The 22,458-nt window shown below is 40.1% G+C and overlaps 2 protein-coding genes and 1 long non-coding RNA gene across 6 annotated transcripts in view; 2 read left to right on the plus strand and 1 right to left on the minus strand.

Moving 5' to 3' along the window:
* Positions 1-4,773: 4,773 nt before the first annotated feature.
* LOC144336249 (uncharacterized) lies at positions 4,774-12,829 on the minus strand. Its single transcript, XM_077974175.1, has 4 exons — positions 12,481-12,829; positions 8,279-8,370; positions 7,902-7,952; positions 4,774-6,793 (listed from the first exon to the last, which is right to left on the minus strand). The coding sequence occupies exons 1-2, from the start codon at positions 12,827-12,829 to the stop codon at positions 8,345-8,347; spliced, it is 375 nt and encodes a 124-aa protein (XP_077830301.1). The 3' UTR covers positions 4,774-6,793; positions 7,902-7,952; positions 8,279-8,344.
* LOC144336250 (uncharacterized) lies at positions 8,563-12,748 on the plus strand. The gene is made up of 2 exons (XR_013407872.1): positions 8,563-9,260; positions 10,710-12,748. It is a non-coding gene; the product is annotated as an uncharacterized LOC144336250 (long non-coding RNA).
* Positions 12,763-22,458, plus strand: part of FRY (FRY microtubule binding protein) — a 267,764-nt gene continuing 258,068 nt past the window's right edge. For all 4 annotated transcript variants that reach the window (XM_028837192.2, XM_028837194.2, XM_077974167.1 and 1 more), the window contains exon 1: positions 12,763-12,897. In XM_028837192.2, coding sequence (XP_028693025.1) covers positions 12,828-12,897 — 70 coding nt within the window. In that variant the 5' untranslated portion in view covers positions 12,763-12,827. The remainder of the gene's footprint in view (positions 12,898-22,458) is intronic.

The following is a 22,458-nucleotide window of genomic DNA, read 5'->3' on the forward strand; positions in this document are numbered from 1 at the left end:
CATAATCACTCCAGATCCCTGCCACTTTTTTTCTGGATACCCAGAGTCTTTTTCTTTCTGCCAATGACAGTCAGAAGTTGGAGGAGCCCTCTTGGATGCATCTTGTTTGAGGTTCATAAGTTCATACCAAGTATCTTTAGAAATCAGGAAGGATGAGGAACAGAACTAACATTTTATGAGCATCTACTGGTATTAGATGCATTTCTTATGCCACCTTATATTAACATTTACTGTAATCCTGTGGTAGGGAGTATTGTTTTGATTTTATAGACAGATAAGTAAATCCCAGAAAGATTCCATAACTTGAGAAATACATCAGGGCCAGGACAGACACCGTCCTTGTTTCCTGCCTGAAGCTCAGGTGACTGACAGTTATCACTGTCAATGTCTAGACACGAAATAGTCATCCCAGTTAGGCATGGGCCTAGGCATGACCTCAGATCTTGAACTCCCGCTGTGATATGAAAGTGGTCTCCTAGCAAGTCAGGCATCTTCAGTCCTGGAGTCCAGACAGAAGGTGCCTCTACCACTAGGTGGGGATGTAGCAGCACCACAAATGAGTACACTACAAACGGAAAGACCCTCTAGAACAAACTTAAAAAATAATAATAATTTATTGCAGTGAAACAACATATAATTAACCATTTTAAGGTGACCCTTCTGTGACATTTTGTACATTCGCGGTGTTACACAACCACCACTTCTATCTAGTTCCAACACATTTCCATCACTCCAAAGTAAAAACCCCTTCACCATTAGGCAGATTCTCCCAGTTCTTCACTCCCCATAGCCCCTGGCAACAGCTGATCTGCGTTCTGTCTCTATGGATTTACCTATTCTGGACATGTCTTATAAATAGAATCATATCATACGTGACCTTTCTGTGGCCGGCCTTCTTCAATTAGCATAACATTTTTGGGGTTCGTCCATGTTGTAGCATGTTCCCAAACTTCATTCCTTTTTACAGATTAATAATATTGCATTACATATATATGCCACCTTTTGTTTATTCATTGATCCATTGATGGACATTGAAGACTTTGGGCTATTATGCATAGTGCTGCTATGAACATGCATGTACATATACTTGTTTGATAACTTGTTTTCATTTCTTTCGGGCATGTGTACAGGAGTGAAATTACAGGGTCATATGGTAATTCTATGTTTAACTCTTTGAGGAACCATCAGATTCTTTCCATAGTAGTTAACCCGTTTTGCATTCTCACTAGCAGAGTATGAAGATTTCAAACTTTTTAAAACCATAACTCACAATATAAAGTACATTTTACACTGCAACCCAGTATTTAACTGTGTGTATACATACATATAAAACAGAGGTTTCATGAAACAGTACTCACCTTGACTGTGAACGATGCCTTCTAATGTATTCCCTCCTATTCTGTGTCATTAGAAAAGTGTCTTGGTTTGACCCACCAAATTAACTCCAAAACTCAAAGTTAATTTGCTACCGGTTGAAGTCACAGATATTTTTATCATCATTACAGTTGCTTTAGGCATATTGAAATATTATTTATGATCATTATTTTGTTTAAAATTTCTTATAATTATTAGGCCTCTGAATAATGTTATTTAAAGCACTATTTAAAGAAGCAGGTATATACAATACCACAATTTTGTGTTTTTTAAAATAGTTGAATAACTATGTTTCAAAGTAATTGCTTTCTTTGTCACCCTGTATCTTCTACATTTTATTTATGTAAACATATTATTCTGAGAAGGAACTCATGGGCTTCACCAGACTGCTAAAAGGGCTCATGGCACAAAAATACTTAGGAATCTTCTAGAGCTACGCTGTCCAATAAGGGAGCCATTAGCCACTTGTAGCTATTGTACACAATAGCCACAAGATAGAAGTGGCTAGTCCACATGTAGATGTGCTGTAAAATACCCACTGGATTCCAACTATTTGGTACAAAAAAATGTTAAATGTCTGACTAATTTTTTTTATATTCATTAATTATTGAAATAATTTTTGGCATATTGGGTTAAACAAAATAGATTATTAAAATTAATTTCACCAGCTTCTTGTTGGTTATTTTAATGTAGCTACTAAAAAATTTAACATTGCATGTGTGGTTCGCATTGCATTTCTGTTGGATATCACTGGCTTAGCACCAGATCGGAATTCCAATCTCAGTTTTATCACATGACCAGCAATAATCACTGTTACTGTTACTATCATTACTCTGCTGTGGGACCCACCCTGATAAATTTCAGTTTCCTCCTCTGGAAGAGTAGATATAAAGCCAAAGGAGAGCATATTGCTGTACTTTTTCTGTATTCAGCCTTTTTCCTAATACATTTCTCACTATTGGAATTGTCTAGTCATCTCATCTTTCATCCAGAAGTCTGGTGAAGGCCCACGTCCATGTGCCTTCCCTTACACTTCTGCTACCCCTTGTTTGTAATGAACACAAAATTTCAATTGTATATGGGAAAATCATATACCAAGGTAAGGATATAAGAATTCATAGACAAATAAATATTTAAAAATAATTTTAAAGGATAAGAAAAAGGGGAAACTCCCTTGAGGAGCAAAGAAGGTGGAAAATAAGGCTTGTGGTAGGGTGGAGTAGTAATTTGACCACAGTTGCCACCCATCCTGTATTTATCCAAAATCCAGAGTGGCATTTGGATAAGACTCAGGCAAACCACCAGCACATTCCTGGAGTTGATGAATGGCCACTTAAAGAGCAGGACACCCCTGGCATGTCCCTAAACCCAAAACTAAAAGTCCAGCAGGCTATTACAAGGAGGGAAGTTGCCAGTGTGTTTCTTTAAGGGGGACGGGCTGAGCAGGGACCACTCACCCTCTTATTTGTCTGAATCTTACACTGATGGGAGCCCTGATAATCTAATATTAGCACCCTGGGAATGCAAAGCCCTTTCATCTACATAATCTCCTTTAAGATCATGAAACAACCTTATGTAAAGAGCAGTATCATGTGCACCTTATAAATGAGAAAGAAATAGGTCAAACACGTAAGTGGATCACTGGAGCCATTACTGGGTGGAGCAGGGCTTATCTGACCATGAGCTTGAGTTTCTCAATAGCTAACACTGAGAGTCAGAACCATGACTGTCCACTTCTGTTTCCTTGGGCTTCTCAGAGTGATCTCACCCCTACAGACGGTCTGCAAAGATCATTACTCTTGACCTCACTTGTGCCTCCTAAGCTGAGCCGTGCAGTTGGAGTCGCTCTTCCCACTAGCCTGCTAAGCTGCTGCCTTCCATCATTCAGACAGTTTCTGACAGCCCCACCCTCCTACACAAAGCCCTGCCTGTCTGGTCAAAGGAGGGTGGTGATTTCCCACCCTTTCTAAACACACGCCCTGTAAGACTTTCTCTGTCCTCTAAAATATACTTGCTCCTTCACAGTCACATTTTCTACTACTGTACAGTTAAACGTCGTCTGTGAGAGGGAAGGTGATGTATGGGTTTTTCTGCCCCACTGTTGTCAGGCTTAGACCACCGTCTTCTAAAAGGCAGAAACCCGGGGTCTGTACCAGACAGCTCCATGAACAGATGGTCATGTTGAAAACTTTGAAGGTGAAATCTGTGATGCTCAGTGAGGTATACACTTCTTTTTAAAGTGGTAGTTCCAAAGGAAGTGATGCTGTAACATATCCTTAATTCCTTAGACCACTGTCCTTAATCTCAGTGATAATAACCTGGTGTGTGACTGTTGTTTATTCCTGATCTACAAGAATTGTCTAGTTATATAGTTTCTATTGGTTTTCCTCTAAGCTGAACAAAGCACTTTGAATTACTTCATTAACTTCACAGTAGACAGCTTGATAGTTTTTATATTGATTTATCGCTTTCTAATCCACAATTATTTTTTGGTCCTATGTCAGCTTCTCCTGCTAGTCAGCCAGTGTGTGTTTTCATGGATACTCTTGACATGAGCTTTATTAGAACATAACCAAGAAGGTGAATCTATTGCCAAAAAATTAAATAATGTTTGCCAAAGAGTTATACAGAATAATGTATTACCCGGTGTTCTGCTTTTCCTATGCAGTGGTTCCTCCCAGTGGTATAGAAAACCAAAGATTGTCTTGTCCTAAGAGGCGAGGCAGTCTGGGGATGGGAAATCGTGTTCTTCTTTTAGTAGATAAATAACACGTCCAAGGTCGTAGGATCAGGGTCAAAATAGAAAGCAGAATCACGAGTTTCCTAATTCCCAGCCCTTCAACCTTTGCTAGTAGGTAACTATAAACATGGTCCTACCTAGAAAGAAAAAACATTTTAGCACCTAGAAGGAAAAAAATGTAAAATTTAAGTAGCATGCACTAAAAAAACTATCCAGAATTTCTAATTTTCCTCAACTTCATTGATTTGAAAATTATAGGTTTTAATTATTATGTACAGTAAATGGTATCTTGAGGAAAAGTTGATCTTTCCCTTATAACTTAAACTCTGATATTTATTTTTGTGTGTCAAATTGGGGACACTGGTGGGAATATTCACTCTAGCCCTAAAAGGTATTTAATTTTTATCACCAAATAATAGGAACATCACCCAATAACTTCATACAACTATGAGAATGCTCTGTTTTTTTGTTTTGCTAGATTATCGTTCATACAGGGAAGAACCAACATTTTCTTAGTTCCCCTGTAGGTGGCAAATCTAAAGGGTGATGATGACTGATATAAATATAAGTGTTTTTTATACTGTGAAGCATTATGTGTCTGCATTTTTGGTAAATAATAATATGCAAAGCTAATGCCATTTTATTTATTTATTTATTTTGAGACAGAGTCTTGCCCTGTCACCCAGGCTGGAGTGCAGCGGCTCTATCTCAGCCTACCACAACCTCCTGCGCCCTCCGGGTTCAAGCAGTGCTCTTGCCTCAGCCTTCCAAGTAGCTGGGATTACAGGCACCCGCCACCACACCCAGCTGATTTTTGTATTTTTAGTAGAGATGGGGTTTCACCATGTTGGTCAGGCTGGTCTTGAACTCCTCACCTCAAGTGATCCACCCGCCTCAGCCTCCCTAAGTGCTGGGATTGCAGGCGTGAGGCGCCGTGCCCAGCCGCAAATGCCATTTTTTGCTTCTTCAGAAGGGACTTAATATTTTATAATTATGTATTAATAGTTGGCTTCTATTTTGGCCAGTTATATTCGACCTGCTTGTATCTGAATGTAAATAATTTCTCAGGTTGCTGGTGGTATTCAAAAATATGATAATAAAGTTATCATTAATATTGTATGCTTTCATGCTAAGGGGCAGTGGGGGAAATGCTGCCATGTTTTCTCTTTGCATACATGTCTTTAAATATATTAAATACTAAGTGTGCTTATGACCTTATTCTGCAGAAATTGAGGTCGAATCTTCATGTGTACAAAATATGTATGAACTACAGCATTTCCTGGTTTTGGCTACAGGTTAATAATGTCCAAATATGCAGGCCCTACTTTGAGAGGTTGATGAGAAGACTAAATTAGGTAAATTTTGAGATGATACTAGCCTAACCGGAACCTCTACTCAAATGGAAGTTTACCCTGGGCACCAAACATTGGAAGCACTAAAATGTTAAGTAATAGTGTTTGTATGTGCATGTATTTAGACTTTCTTCACCTTTCCAAAACTTCCAGCCTTGTGGGCAGATCTGCCTTACCTTTGTAGCCAGCAGAGGTGGATGGGGGTGGGGGTCTCTCTTTGATCGGCAGGTTCTCTCTCTTCTCTTTTCTTTTGTTCTCTTTTCCTAACCTGACTGTGGAGTTAAGGAGGAATTTTGCGCTGCATATTCTGGGTTCATTTCTCGCTACAGATTTGCTACATGACAGTTATCATCTGCCTAGGCACTCATGTAATCCTCATAACAGATTTGTATGACAAGGCACTAGTTTACAGACGAGGAAAATGAGATGCTCAACAACTTTGCCAGCAGTACAGCTTCTATATGATAGAGCATGGTCTGGTCTATAATGTCACTTCCCTTCTAATTAATATCCTTTGATTACTTTTTGTTGTTGTTGTTGTTGTTGTTGTTGTTGTTGTTGTTGAGACAGAGTTACACTCTTGTTGTCCAGGCTGAAGTGCAATGGCATGATCTCAGCAACCTCTGCCTCCCGGGTTCAAGCGATTCTCCTGCCTCGGCCTCCTGAGTAGCTGGGATTACGGGTGCCTGCCACCATGCCCAGCTAATTTTTGTATTTTTAGTAGAGACAGGGTTTCACTATGTTGGCCAGGCTAGTCTCGAACTCCTGCCCACCTCAGCCTCTGAAAGTGCTGGGATTACAGCTGTGAGCCACCGCACCTGGCCGGAATATTTGTTCTTGAAGTCACCATTCAGTTGTCCGAGGCAGTGTCAGCGGAGAGGCTGTTTTCCTTTCACTAGTGTGCAGGCCCGGGTTAACTGGTGCCCTAGTTCTAATTCATTCTAATGATGTCTCAGCGCCAGTTTTAGAGAAGTGCCCAGCAGGTGCCCAGTCGGTGTGCCCCTTTGTTCATCTTTGTCTGTGCATGCCCTCTGATATACAGCCCAGCCCCAGGCCCCAATATTAGGCCTCAATAAATACCATTCTTTTACCCCGCTCCTGACCTATCAAAACACCTTGGGTGACAATGGACGTATGGAGGGGGCCTTCCATGTGCAGAGCAGAAAGCAGGGTAAATTCCAGGCTTTCTTTCCTCCACTCCCTGCTGCCGCTTCTCAAGGTCTTTTATTGTCTTCTGCTTAAACCCTTCAGGGGCTTCCCATTGTGCTAGACTTCCTATTGCTTTGTCTTGGCTCTGGGCTCCTTATAGAACCCCTTCGCAGGGGAGCTGAGTAGGGAAGAAAAAATGAGTTCTGCTGCTATGTTTCAATGAAAACAATTTTGGAAGACATGATTTTTCTTGTTTATGTTTGAATCTGGACAACAACAAGCTTTGCTATAATGAAGTTCTATTGCATTCAAAACATTTAAATGTATTTCAATTCATTGAAAAAAATTGCAGTGGATAGTCATGGAGTAAATGTTTTTCAAAACTTGCTGCATCTATTTTTGTGAAGATTTATATATGTGGGTTGGATTTTTTTAAGGGAATGATTATTGTGTTTGATGCTTACCACATGGACATTGTGTGGCATCATTTCATATTTTTTCTCTAATATTTCTTAGGATAGGATAGATCTGTCCAAATAGTGCATCAAAAATAGGTCAAAAGAGAAGTTTGTTATTTATCTCAACACTTTGTCCTTTAGATTATCTCTAAAAGGCCTCTTATTCTACTGTTTAAAGAAAAACAAAACCCTTTTTCCATACTTGTCACCATTGATTGTAACTGTTGTCTTTGTATCTCAACTCAGGGGATGCTTAATTTGATTTGGAACTGTTCTTAAGATACAATGTATAATAGTGGGAATATAATGTAGTTCATGCTTTTTTGGAAGTTGAGACTGCTGATCAAAAATTGATAAAGCAATTATTTTCTTGCATTTAGTGATTTCCTTTGTTTCCTCAGGATGCTAGTGAAACATTTCTTTTCTGCCTAACATATTCTGTTCATGAATGTACATGTCACTCTGTGACAGTAATTACACATGTGTACCCACGTGCATCCGTCTACAAGGAAAGGGGGTGGATTCCAATCCTAACCCAATCAACTCCATCAGATGGTTTAAAATCATTAGGTAATGGCTCTTGATGTTGGCATGCATCCAGACTGTTTGCAAAGCTTTGTTTTCACATTTTTTTTGAATGCCACACAACTTAGCCTCAAAAAATTGTCCAAAATGCTTTTAAGAAAAGTAAATTAAGTATGAATTAAAACAAAAAAATTGCATTTCTTACACTTTTTTTTTTTCCACAGGCAGCAGATAACAGGCAGGCATGACAAGCTCGCTCATTCACTTATTCGCTCAACATATGTTTATTGCATGAGAACTTACTGTGTGCTATGGAAATGTAGGGAACACAAAGCTGAGTAAGACACAGGTCTTCTGGAGGAAGAGACAGGACAGATGGTTATAATCGGGATCAAGGCAGGAGGAGAGTAAATGCTATAGATTGTGAGATATAATCCCTGTATCCTTTACCACTCTCATCCCACTCTGCTACACACGGCTTGCTAGGACATAGGTACACAGGTGACCAATGGGTCACTTCTTTCTTCTGACCACCTACCTCCTTCCCACTGACCACCCAGAACTACCACCAGCCCATGTGGTATCTTGATGGAAAAAAATAGGCACCCTTTCCCTGGATTGAGTCCTGGGATGATGCAGACCCATGCCAGGGTAGAAGCAGCCCATTGCCACCTCTGTGCCTGCCAAATTGGAGAGTGGAGTTCAGACTAGATTTTCATCGTCAATCACCCCACCTCCACTCTAGGTCAGGCATCCTTGTAGAGATCACAGCCTGTCTAATGAATCAAATTAATGTGAAAAATAAAGGCATTCTTCTCTCGGTTTCTCGGAATCGGCTACAGCCCCCAGGGAATGCATCAGCCAGGCTAAAGCCAGGCAGGAAGGCAGTGACTAGGCTGGGAGAGTCAATGGGACCTGAAGCACCTCTGCTATGTTAAGGAGTACCTTAGCATCTCTTCCTGAACTTTTTTTTTTTTTTTTTTTTTGAGATGGAGTCTTGCTCTGTTGCCCAGGCTGGAGTATAGTGGCGCAATCTAGGCTCACTGCAACCTCCACCTCCCAGGTTCAAGTGATTCTCCTGCCTCAGCCTCCTGGGTAGCTGGGATTACAGGCGGGTGCCACCACGCCAAGCTAATTTTTGTATTTTTAGTAGAGACGGCATTTCGCCATGTTGGCCAGGCTGGTCCTGAACTCCTGACCTCAAGTGATCCACCCGCCTTGACCTTCCAAAGTGTTGGGATTACAGGCATGAGCCACTGTGCCCAGCTTCTTCCTGAACTTTCTCTGAAGAACTTGGTAAGCATGATTCTCACCTTGCTTGTGATTAAAAAAAAAATAACAAAGTTATGATAAATGTCTCATGGTCTCAAATAGACCTAAATTTTACCAACCATATGAGTTTGACCTTATTTTATGCCTCCTTAAGCCTCAATTTTCTCATCTGTAAAATGGGGCTAATAACAGTATTTACTTCATATGTTTGAGGTGAGGATTAAATATAAAAATACATGTATTTTTAAGTACACTATTTATATTCAACAGATGTAGATGGTGTCATTCATTTAGTGTCATCACTTGTGTCAGGCCACTTTCTGACTTTTTCCCACTCTTTTTTTTTTTTTTTGAGATGGAGTATCGCTTTGTCGCCCAAGCTGGAGTGCAGTGGCGCGATCTCAGCTCACTGCAAGCTCTGACTCCTGGGTTCACGCCATTCTCCTGCCTCAGCCTCCGGAGTAGCTGGGACTACAGGCTCCCGCCACCTCACCCAGCTAGTTTTTTCATATTTTTAGTAGAGACGGGGTTTCACTGTGTTAGCCAGGATGGTTTTGATCTCCTGACCTCATGATCCGCCCGCCTCGGCCTCCTACAGTGCTGGGATTACAGGCATGAGCCACCGTGCCTGACCTTTTTCCTACTCTTTGATACCATTTTCTGAGGCCTTCCACTTTTCCTGTATTACTGTTATCTTTCACTCAGCCCCCAATATCTATGCCTTATTCCATGCTTGACAATTCATTGTATGTTCTCCTAAAATTTTTAAGGAAGGATCCCTCTTTTTACAGGTGTGAAAGCTGAGATAGCTTTAGGTCCTCTTAAATCATAACTGAAGTCATTGGCAAGCCAGGGACACATTCAGATTTTACTGTTGTATTTTAAAGTACCTCTGTCCAGGTGCCTCTTCTGACTACTTTTTTTAGGCCCCCCAGAGAGAGAGGAGACAAAAGCATAAATGTTTCAACTCAGCTTGCAGCAGGTGTCATTCTATTTGATTTGCAGGCCTTTCAACAAAACAAAAGCCCTTTTCTGTTCTTTTACAGTATATGCCCTCTTTAAAGGTACTCAAATGAAAAAAAAGCATACACTGGACAAGATTTCAGGTTCTAAGAGACAGAAACTGGGCTCTTGGTTGCTGATTCACTCTTCACAGTGAAAGCTAGATGCCATTGAAAACATTATTTTCTAAGTAGCATTTACATTTTTATGATAGTTTCCCTTGAAATATATATGAGTGGCATTCTCAGCAAGTTAGTATGTTTGTAGTAGTTAAATACTGAAAACTTATATATTTAAGTATTGAAAACTTTAAAAAGCCAGTTAAATTTTTTAGAAAATAAAGTCAACAGAGAGAATCTCTATATATTTGAGTAGCAATATACGATAGCATGTTTGCTTATTGCAACTGATTTTAAATGTCTCCAACTTGCTCCCCCCAAATAGTTACCACTGGTGTTCAAAAGTAATATATCTTTTAAACCACATAAAGTGTAAAGAAAAAAAGGTATTTAGCTTTTTTTTAAAAAAAAAGTTCTATTCTAGAGTCACCAAGGATTCATAGTAAGAATGAATGGGCCGGGCGCAGTGGCTCATGTCTGTACATTGGGAGACCAAGGCAGGCGGATCACCTGAGGTCAGGAGTTCAAGACCACTCTGGCCAACACTGTGAAACCCCATCTCTACTAAAAATACAAAAATTAGCCAGGCATGGTGGTGCATGCTTGTCACCCCAGCTACTTGGAAGGCTGAGGCAGGAGAATCGCTTGAACCCGGGAGGCAGAGGTTGCAGTGAACCGAGATTGCACCACTGCATTCCAGCCTGGGCGACGGAGTGAGACTGTCTCATAGAAAAAGAAAAAAAAAAAAAAAAAACCAATGTAGCTAAAATGTAATGAAGTGTTAACTATGGGCAAGATACTATGCTGAGCCCGTTTCATATATAGTGCTATTTATTGTTTCCAGCAACTGTAGGAAGAAAGTACAACCCCATTTTACAGATGAGGAAATGAAGGCTTAGCAAAGTTAATAACTTACTTTGGGGCTCAAAGCTAGTGAGCACTGGTGCCAGGAGCCAACATGGGGCCCTGCCTTGAGAGCCCGTGCCATCGTTAATCTCAGGGTACTGCGTAGCCTACCTGTTCATTCATTGCCATCTGAGTCTTGAGGAAACACCACATCAGATGGGTGTAGGTATGAAATTTATTTTCAGATATAATAATTGTTTCAAGGTAAAAACCTTTGGGTCTATTTTACCTAGAATCCATACATTCAAAGTACAAGCGATAAAATCAGCTCAGCAACTCGAGTATGCACATGAATTAAAAAGAAGTCAATCTGATGAGAGATTTCATCAGAATAAAGTGTATAAGTGGAGCTGGAAATCTGAGTGATTGAGTGCTTGCCATTTGGGTGAGTGTAATGAGTTTGAAAAACTAATTAAATTAATAAAGTATCTTAGGGCCTTTCAGGACATAGTTCTAAAAGTTTTATTTAGTGTTGAATTTTTAAAATATTTTTAAGACAAAAATAAAAGTACATTGCAGTCTTTCCCTTCCATTTCTAAAATGAACTGTTAATCTAGGAAGTCCTGTTTGTGTGTTGATTTGGGGAGTTTGCCCAACATTGCTGTGTTAAATACTTATTAACATGGTTTATTACTTTTTTGTTGTTTTTTAGAAAACATTAATCATGAATGTACTGGGACTTGGGAAGGATCCTGTGGTTTATGAGATAGTTGGCCAAATCCCACCTCCTCCGACATAACCTGTCCTTATTAAAATACAGTACTCTGATTTAATCCCCTGGTCAAGCTAAATGATAATGTGAAACAAAGCTAACCAATATCAGGACACCTGATAGCAAGAATTCGTGAAATCAAAAGCCATGGTAGAGGAAGGAATCCAATGCTTTGCTTCTTGTCCTTTTCATACAAATAAAATAAAATAAGCTTCACTGGGCTTGGTGAGTCTTAGAAATGAGAGGTTTGAGCATAAGATTCATTGTGGAATGTGTGACATTACAAAATCAAGCCAACTAAGCAGTTTGTACTGTTCCCTTAGAGTGCACACATTCGGGCTCTGGTGCCCCTTGAAAACACTGCATTTCTGGGAGGGAAAAGTACAAAATGCAGATTCCACCGTGCGTGTGGAAGGCAGGGAAGAAAAAGCCCAGACAAGCGTCCTCTTGTTGAGCCTCCTTACTGCAACGAGGCTGACGGATGGGGTGTTCCAAACCGTCGCTGCAACCAGATGCAGGGCTGCAGCTTTGCTTACCGCAGCGTGCTGCAGTTGTGTTTATTTCAGGGACAGACACAAGGGGAAGCAGCAGCCAGAGCACACCCGGGCCGCTCACGGGAAACCTTGCTGAAGAGAGAGGATCCACCGAAGCTGGGAAAATTCCTCCGGCAGCCTAGGCGGAGGCTGAGCCGAGACTCAGGTTGAGACAGGGGGCAGGGGCAGGGGGCGGCGCTCCTGGCCCATCCCTCAGCCCCGCGGCGGCCGGGAGGGCCGGAGGCTGCCTGCATCGCGTCAGGGAGGCCGGCCTAGAAACCCTCCCTCCCAGGAGAAAGCCGATCCCAGTTCAGGTGGGGTCTTCCTCGGTTCCATACCTGACTGGAGCCGAGCTGGTGGGCGGCCGGCAGCCGGCGTTGCTGGTGATGACAGCCCCGAAATGAAAGCAGCGCGGCCGCCGCCTCCGAGGGCTGCAGGGAGATCAGCGCCCAGCAAATAAGAAGCAAGTCCTGGACCCGGAGGAGGAGGAGCGGCCGAGCATCTCTCTCTCTGCTCGGCGGTGTCCTTTAGATGAGGACTCCCGGCCGGAGCCGGAGGTGAATCCGCAGAGCTGCCTCTCGGCGCCTGACCCCGCGCTGACATCACAACCTGTGACAGGCGCATCACGCCCGGTACCTGCTCCCCGCAGCTGCCCGTCGTCCCAGCCTCTTTGTATGCCGCAGACATGGCCAGCCAGCAGGATTCGGGCTTCTTTGAGATCAGTATCAAATATTTACTGAAATCCTGGAGTAATAGTGAGTACTAGAAAATAACCTTTTTGTTTGTTTGTTTGCTGGTTGTTGCATAAGGCTGGAGAAAGAAAATCTCAACTGGACACATATGTTTGTGAGCCGCGGAAGTTTTTCTTTTTTTCTTTTCTTTTCTTTTCTTTCTTTCTCTCTCTCTCTCTCTCTTTCTTTCTTTCTTTCTTTCTTTCTTTCTTTCTTTCTTTCTTTCTTTTTTTGCTTCCATCTGCTGTGAAAATCAAAATGTCAGAGACTGAACTAGCTTTCCTTAAGTGCAAAGGCTGCAATGGAATTACAGTAGATTGTGTTTGATTAAATTTTCAAGTGAGGCAGCCCTTCAGACTCTGGGGGAGCTCAGGATCAGGCATTCCTGGCTGCATTTCCTGCCTTGATGTTTATTTGATTTGTTCATGCTTTCTCTAAATATTTTGTGAAGTGTGATTTAATCAAAGGGGTGTGGCAGGGTTTCAGAGTACTTTGTAATTGTTTTTTTAGGGTATTGTCTGAAGAAGGAAAAGTACTTAATAGTCCAAAACCTAAGACATCCTTTTTGTATATAGAGGCATCTGCAGATTTATTTGATCTCTCCCTCGTCCATGTGGATGATGTTCTGAATGCCATTTAATATTCGAATTTTTTAAAATCCCAATGTTTGCTGTAGTCCAAATAATGTACTTTTTTGAAACATAAACAAGTGAGGTTTTGACCCTAATTATTTATTAGGATAGCAGAATATGATGGCTTCTGAAGTTCCATTTCTGACCTACATAAGGATTTTAGCAATACGCTGTTTCAAAAAGACAGCCTCTAAGCCGTCGTGGATCTGGAATCAAATTAAAATGAGGCCTTCAGGTGATCAATGATGCCTTGTATTTTCCGAACATTTTAAAAACAAAGTCTTCTCTATTTCACTAACAGCCTTTGTAGTTGCTTTGGATAAAAGACCAGCAGGTATTACTGATCCTTTATTGTTTTAAATAAAAAATTTTTCCCATGAAAATTTTAATATTGTGTTATGTGCATACTGATTAACCTACCTGTGCTCAAAGAGCTAGTGATTAATTGTCTCCTACACAAATGACCGGTGGCCAAGATTGTTCTTATGTAAACAAAACCTGGGCAGGAGAACCGGTGCTGTAATTGCTTTGAGGAAGAGAGCTTAAAGTACCTTCAGCCTTAAGGTATTCAGGGATGTGCATCTCTAAATGATATCCATAGAAACCATTTTTTCCAGGTCATTTTGCACCACTGTATACACTATGGGGCTTGTCTGAAGCTGTTTTTCTACAAGTGGGAAGCCATTTGGGAGTAATACTGTTGCCTAAACACCATTCTTTATTTGTCATAGCTATAAATCATTTAACTTGGATTCATTATTTGTATAATCCTTTACACTCAAGGATGAATCTTCCTTTGTCTAGCTGCTCTTTGATTAATGAAAAGAATTTGACATGCAGTGTTCTTCATGGAACAGTTTTCCAATATCTGAAAAAACTCACTTTTGAGTTTGACATCAGTATGTGGTTTTTAAACATATTTGATTATTCCAAGACCAGACTATTTTCTTCCATCCATTTTTGTCATTGCCCCATTAAATAGAAAATTATGTTGTGACAATACTGAGGCCAATGGGATTTCTTTTAAAAATCTCTCTCCCCTTGTCTATTTTCAAATCACTCTAGATAAAGTATATGTTCTCTACACCCTTCCTAAACTCCTGTCCCCACATACATACATCAGGAAATGATTCAAAATGACTGTTCATTTCTACTTTGAGAATATCTGTGATACAATTTTGAATTCTTCCAATTCATTCAGCAAATATTTATGGAATACCTACTATGTGCCAGGCTGTGGGGCTACATGAGGTGAATAAGACACAGTCCCTGCCCGCTGTATTAATTTTTTTATTTCAGAGTAGTGAAGTTGGTGGCTTTGCAGCATTCTTTTGAGGGGGAGAATGTTTTTCAGTCCTTTCTTAAAAGAGGAAGAGGAAATATACTTTGTTTATCTTCTTTAAGCTTGTTACAACACTAACCTGCTTACAACCTAGCATAGTTCTCCTTGCTAAGTTTTACATATTTTGAGCAGCAAAGAGAGAAAGGAATTTGTCTGTGTAGAAGACAGAGTAGAAACAGAAGCCCTAAGGCTCAGCATAGTGTAACCTTGGCTGAGAGGATGCACCATGGGGCAAGCGGCTAATTGCACCTGCACGCACCTGCATGCGCATGCCTGGCCTCACAAGTTTGAGAGGCGAGGATGTCCGCCCACATACCTGAATGAAGTCTCAGCCCCTTAATTATATGGTGGTGCTTATTTACAAAAGTGCAGCAATTAAAAAGCAATAAAACAAACTCTATAACTATGGATGGCTGTTTTGCAAGGTGTTAGAAGAAAGGTAATTCCATAAGCGTTTCCAGGTAAAGGTTTCCATATTTTTTTTAATGGCACATTGTGGGGAAAATGTAATTATGTATGTATTAGTCCCCTCCAAAGAATTCACAAGCCAATACACAGATCAGTCACTGGCTAGTGAGATGTACTAGCTTTCATTCGATGTTCATTCTGGTAGTCTCCTCTTCATTGGCACGTGTACTCTGTCAGGCTGCCCTTTCATTTGAATGGAGGTGGGAATTAAAATGGCCTTGATGTCTGGAAATAACATGTCCTATGTAGACCTGAATGTTGAGGCTTTCCTATCCCCTTGGATGCCTGTACACCCGTCAGTCTCCTAATAAGGCCACACTTACCTAGAATGTAAAAATGGCAAGGCCAAATGGGCTTGGTTCAGATCTCTTGCTCCTGCACTTGCATGGCTTCGGACAGTTAAGTAATCACCCTCTCAGTTTCCTCATCTGTAAAATGTAGGCCAAAATAATGGGTACCTCATAGGAGTAGATGAGGTATTAAGATATAAAGCACTTAGCACAATACCTAGCACATTGTAAATGCCCAATAAACATTAAAATAATATTCATGTATTCTAATGCTCTCCTCCCTTCTAAATCCACTTCAAATCGGACGTAGACCATGGCTTCCCTTAGCCTTGGCATCCAAAGTGGGTTATTTTATGAGTAATCAACACTTGCTACACTCTAGAGAAGAGAACTACATGAATAAATGTCAAAATTAGTTGGTTATTTTGGGCTGGTTTTTTTTTCTCCCAGATTTACTTTTTAACTTTACGCCTCAACTACTTTAACTTTCCACCTCACTTACTATTAGAATATCCCTACTTACCCTAAGCGCATCCTTTCTAGCAGCATGGGAGTTGGTCTGGGAATTTTCTTAGTGGCAGAAACTCATGTTGGCCTCTTAGGTTTGCTGTAGAACAAGTTTAGAGTGGATAGTTGAAGCTATTTCCCAGGAAAGAAGGACTTGCTGTATACCACTTCATAGAGCTGGTGTGTGAGCCCCCACACTAATCTGAAATCTCTAAAGGGCTTCCTTGTGTTTCTGTCCACCCCAGGATGCCTGATGAACACACAGGGCCCAGTGAATGAAGGTACATTCAGAATCTGTTCAACACCTTGCTCTTTTCAGGGCAGTGTGAATCCTTCCTATAACATATGGCAAATCTTGCTATACACCATTGAGGGAAACTTTGAATGCCCTTTAACTCTTTCACGTGTTTAGAATTTCGTTGACAAATGAACTGCTGTGGGGAACCGAACAATCTCTCTGCAGTAGGAAGGGGTTGGTGTGCATTGTGAAATGTCTAATGTTGCTCTAGAAAAGTCTGGCATCAATTAGGAGCATCAGATTCAGCATTTTTCAGGTATGTTGTAGTGAGTTAAGTTGTAGTGGTAAGGACAGGATCTGTTCAACACAGAAATGCTGGTTAGTATGGGGTTAGCTCTGGGGCCAAAGAGAAAAGTCATGTGCAAGTGAGGCTGGAAAACATCTCAGATTCTCTGCAGAGCAGGGTGTATTGATGCCCATTTATGTCGCAAGTGTACCTGAAGGACACTGTGAGAAAGGCTTAAGAAAATCTCAAAATTAATTTTAGTTTTAACCTCTATATAGACTTGGTTGAAAGAAGTGGAAAACTAAGAAGGTTAACTGAGTTGCCTAAATCCAGCAAAGGGGTATAGATCAAGTACAGGCATATTTAATTGGGTTCTTTAAATAGAGGAAGTACCAGCACTGCTCCAGGCAATTAGAAGGAGACTTACTCCAGTGTCCCGTCCACACCCTCTCTAAGGCCATGGGGTCACTTCTGCTAAAGCAGTTTACAGCTCTAAGGAGAAATAAAACCCCAAACCAACATCCATGCTCTCTAAATAGAAAGGATCTATCCCTGGGCTTATGATTAAGACAAATCAGAGGGTTTTTTTTTTCCCCATTCAAATGTGTGGACAGTTCTTGAATAACAATAACTGCCACTCTGTATCAAGTACTATGCTCCATGATTTATATAGAGGGCAATGACAAAATTGTTTTTCCAAACTGTGACACTTTTGAGAGTGAAAGTTAATAATTCTGCGGAGACACTGGGCGCAAACTGGGACTGCCCTCAGCAAAGGAGGCCGTATGACCACTCTGTTTATTATCTTCACTCTTTCCAATAACCCTGTGAGTTTAAGTAGCATGCACATTTTCGATGAAAAAAAAAAAAACCAAAAAAAAAACCCAAAAAAAGAAACAAACAGGACTTGAGATAGGGATTTGCTCAAAGCCAGGATGGTAGTAAGCTCCATAAACCCTTCCCCTAGTCCAGCTGATAATTGCATTGTTTGTTTTAATCACTCAAAGGACCAAAGGATAAAGAACACTGTGAGGAACTTAGTGCTTTATAGGTACTTCCATTTTTATTTTTGTTGGCTGATGTCTCTGCCAGGTCTTAGCCTTCTTCACCCTCTCTCGTTCCCTCCCTGCTCTTTGTCTCTCTGTTTCTCTCTCTGTGTGTCACACACACACACACACACACACACACACACACACACACGTGCTGGAGAGCACCATCCCCTCACATAGGCCTGTTTGAAAGACCTTAAGTGTTCACAAGTCTTTTCCGTCATTATTGCAAGCAATACATAGACAGTTCTGTACACTGTGATCATTTGATTAAATGTATACAGACATTCACAAAATAGGATTATAGTAAAAAGGCACATTTCTTCTGTTAGGAGTGTTTGAGGTATATTTTCCCTAGTTTCAAAATAAATCAAAAAGCATGAGTGATGTTTACTTCTTTTGGAATGGTAGTTTGCTTGCCTTGTTGAGGTTTCCCTGATGTATTGTTTTTCTGTTTAGGAAACAGTAGCAAATTCAGTAATTGTCTTTAGCAGTGAGATCAGCGAGAATATTTCCAGGGATAATGGAAATCTATCTATAATTCAGGTGTCTCATTTACTTGATAGCTCTGGCCTGCTCCACCATAAAATCATGTACAGGACTGGCAGCACAAAGATGAATTTTTACTTCTTTGCCTGCTCTCCCATGCTGCTTGATGAAGTTGCCAACAAGAATTGAAATAGAAAGGCAAACAGCAGGCAAGAAGAGATGACCTGGATAATTTTACAATCTGAGAACAGCTCAGACATTTGAGAAAGTTGCCAATATTTAGAGGTTTCAACTGATATAACATGCAAAGATTCTCCTATCCTATCCTAAACAGACAGCTGTTTCAAAACATTTTAATACCCACGACTCAGTAGTTTACTTTTGGGTACAGTTTGAGGAGTCAAATAGGTTACATATGTTCTAATCATCTTATTAGTAACTTCCGTATTTCTGAGTCTTATGTGATATTAACAGTGAACTGGTGTCAGATGTGAGTTTGGGCTAATGAGAAATGACATTTTACTATGTTCGTGGCTGTTCTGTAGACCGATAGACACAGATATAAGCTTTTTGTGCAGGTTCTGCTACTGGTACTCAACCTTACATGTATTTAGTGCTTTGTAGTTTGCCCAGCACCTTCAAACACATTTCCTCGTTTGATGAGTGAGATGCCCTGATTATTAATTAGCCAGTTTCTTCTTAAATACTTGTGGTTTAGAGTAAGATTTAATTCTTCGTAAGTTTAGTTTGTGTGGCATGAGATACCCACATGGCATCATGTAGGTATATTTTGAGAAGTTTCAGATCAGATTTAAATGAACAAATAATGATCTTCGTCCATGGTATTTACCTTCAAATAGAACTTTTAAAAAATGCAATATATCTTGGTATTTATCACTTAAAAAATACAGAAGTAAGTCTGTCCAAAAACATATGTATTGTGATTTTCCAAATTTATTTGTACCCTAGAATTTCTCTTAGTCCTCTTTTTAAAACATTTAAACATTTATAATTTTTCTTAATGTGGTGCCTTCTGGGAACCATCCACCATTTGCACACTACCCCAGTGCAGAAGATTTAGCAAGCAACCACTTCCTGGAAACGTGAATGGCATTTGTGGAACAAAATAATATACAATTTAACCTCATTTTTTTTCATACTAATGTCTTTCATTTGATAGATGCCATTCATCACATTCCTTTCAACATTGTTCTGTCACAGAACTGCCAGCTACGTAAATAAGAGAATGCCTTTGTTTTCTTTGAGCTGAAAAGGTTGCATCTTCTAGGCTTGGAGGAACAATGGGAATGGGCTTTTCCATAAGAACATCTTTACTTACCTTTCAGTGCTGGATTATACTGCAAATCTTACTACCTAAGCATTAATTTTTCTTAGTTATTGCTCCAACATGCAACAGTGTCAGAGAAGCAAGGCAAGCACTATTTAATACCTGTTTACTGAGCATCAACTGACCACAGTACACACTTTGTTTTGGGAGCTTCATAAATGCATCCCACCTGGATCCTTCATCCAGGCTCTCAGAGCTTGCCTTCCTTCCTTGTTAGATTCAGAATTCAGGTGCATTAATGCGGAAGTTTCCAGGACTTCAGGGATCCTAGGGAGAGGTATCCAATGATGTTTCAGAGACAGAGTAGGCCTTAGAAAATTTTATTGTGGGAGAATGTGTTTGATAGATTCTGTTGACTTTAACTTTATGGGTTTGTACTTTCACTACATCAGAGAACCATCAGAAGTACAGGCAATGGTCTGTAAGAACAGTTTCAAATATTTCTTCTAACAGATGGCTGAAGGAGAAGAGGAAATGTAAGCTATTTACCCTGGAACACTTGACCAGATTTCAGAATATGGGGCAGCAAGCGTTTCAGACAGGCATTCCTTACATTAGAAAAATGTGAAGAGGAGTTGCCATGTTTATCAGAATTTTGCACATGGGACAAATTTAAAGCCAGTGGTCTATCATTCTGAGTGGTTCTCTCACTCTTCAAAATACTTGGGAGATTAAACAGAAGAGCTATGTTTCTCTCTCTCTCTCTCTTTCTCTCTCTGTCTTTCTCTCCCCACCCCGTATATGTGAGAGAAAAACTGAATTATATATTTCCATAAGTCAAATTTAATGATCAGATATCTCACCTATATTCTTACACTTTTCTATTTTTCACAGAATATACAAGCACAGGCATTTAAATGTTAGTCACCCAAAACTCCAGATGCTAAGCAGTGAAAGTTTATATTCTGCCAGCATATCAGACTCTGTAATGAGTCTGATTTGGTTTAATTCCTTTCTACTGTTTAGTCATTTGATGAGCTGCAGATGGAAATTTAAGCCAAAGCCATAACATTTCAGCTAATACTTTTTATGCTGCTGTAAGAATTTGTTGTCATGTCAATTTAAGGGAGTTGAAATCTTTTTTGAGAAGGCATTCAAATCTGCATTAAGTGCTTTTATCAACTCTAATTTGATATACAACTCTGACTGCTTCTGCTGTTCTTAATCAATTGCAAAGTGCAAAGTAGTTTAGCAGTGGAAGACAGCTTTGAAATTCCAGGATTTCTCAGCTAATGCCACAAGCACAACATTATGGAAATATACAATTAAATTTACATTAAAAATTTTTCCTATGCTTAAGAAACACCAGGCCAACTTCTTTGAGTTTAGCCTTAAATAGGTAAATATGTATTTTGGCAGCCATGAAAAGAATAGGGTATTAGATTAACTAGGGCAATACTTTGGGAAAATTCCATTGGAATGTTATGTTTATGCAGGAGAGATTTGGCCAATCAATAAGATGGTTTATTTTGTAAGTCAAATCAATAAAATGTTTGAACTGTATAAATACAAGATTGGGTTTTTCTTCTCTGTTTTTCTGTTATTTTTCTGTGTGTGACCTTGGCTTTCTTATTCTCTCATTTTCTTATATGAAAGGAACAAACCTGACACTTTTCTGTCACTGATTAATGTGAAGGGTTTTGAATACTTCCACTGAAGAATGAGGTTTCGGTAAACATCATGATATTCATCAGTTATTTCTCCTGCACCATTAAAGCCAGACTGAAAGAGGTTGAGTTGTACATTATTGAACTTGACTGATAACTAGAGGCTGGATCTCAAGCCTAACTTTCTAAGGTTGGTGAGCTTCTTGGACTAGCTTGCTTTTCAGTATTCTGAATAGGAAAAAGTTGTCACGCTACACAGCCTATCAGGTTATTTCTGTTGTTACTTTTTGCAGTTAAGTCACTGTATATCTAACTCAGTAAATCTGAACAGGATTGTCTCCAATATGAAGTGCCAGTATTCTTGGTCTAGAGACAGGCATTTTTTTTTTCTATAAAGTGAGATATGGTGTTTATGGAAATTGCTGGCATTCTGAAGGTTTTTAAATATATCATGATACAGCTAAAGGATACTCTCCTACATTTCAGTAGATATCATGTTTCAGTTAACCCATGTTGAAATACGAAAGGTCATAAAAATGCAAGAGGCTGTTAGAAAATCTGTCTGAAACATCTTTGGTTCACCTTCACTTAATGCCTACAGCTTAGGTAGAAAGCTCTGTGACAGCATTAAAGAATTTTAAAACAAAAGAGTTGCTCTAGGTGAACAGATTGCCTATGAACGTAGCAGACTGTAACCAGTGAGTTTACAACTCAGTGTTTGCAAGTAAGAGCACCAATTAAAAGACAAATTGAAGTTTTTCTTTTTAAAAAAGTCTGCTTTTCAACGTTTAGTTTATGAACACTACCTGTTTAACAAATCTCCTCTAAAAATGAGGGCTTGCAATTGAATGACGACATGGACTTACCTATAGTATCACTTGTTCTAACACCCATAAAATTAAACTTCTACATTTTTATTTATTTATTTACTTATTTGAGACGAAGTCTCGCTCTCTTACCCAGGCTGGAGTGCAGTGGTGCAATCTCAGCTCACAGCAACCTCCGCATCCTGGGTTCAAGCAATTCTCCTGCCTTAGCCTCCCAAGTAGCTGGGATTACAGGTGCACACCACCACGCCTGGCTAATTTTTGTATTTTTAGTAGAGACGGGATTTCACCATGTTGGCCAGGCTGGTCTTAAACTTCTGACCTCAAGGGATTACAGGAGTGAGCCACTGCGCCCGGCCAGTCTTCTACTTTCTTAATGAGACATTCAGCTTCCTTAGGGAGTTTTGAGGGTCACACACTGAGGTTTTGTTTCACTTTCCTCATGATTTGGTGGTGGCCCTGAGGCCTGTTGTCTGCTTCTCTTCCAGGTTGAGGGTGCAAG

The sequence above is a fragment of the Macaca mulatta genome, chromosome 17 (genome assembly GCF_049350105.2).
Source record: "Macaca mulatta isolate MMU2019108-1 chromosome 17, T2T-MMU8v2.0, whole genome shotgun sequence".
Lineage (NCBI taxonomy): Eukaryota > Metazoa > Chordata > Mammalia > Primates > Cercopithecidae > Macaca > Macaca mulatta.

Bases quoted from the DNA above. Each gene is read 5' to 3' on its own strand.
- LOC144336249 (XM_077974175.1), bottom strand. From the start codon at position 12,829: ATGTCTGCGGCATACAAAGAGGCTGGGACGACGGGCAGCTGCGGGGAG. The intron at 8,371-12,480 runs GTATGGAACCGA...TTCATTAGACAG, and splicing joins ACCAGCTCGGCTCCAGTCAG to GCTGTGATCTCTACAAGGAT.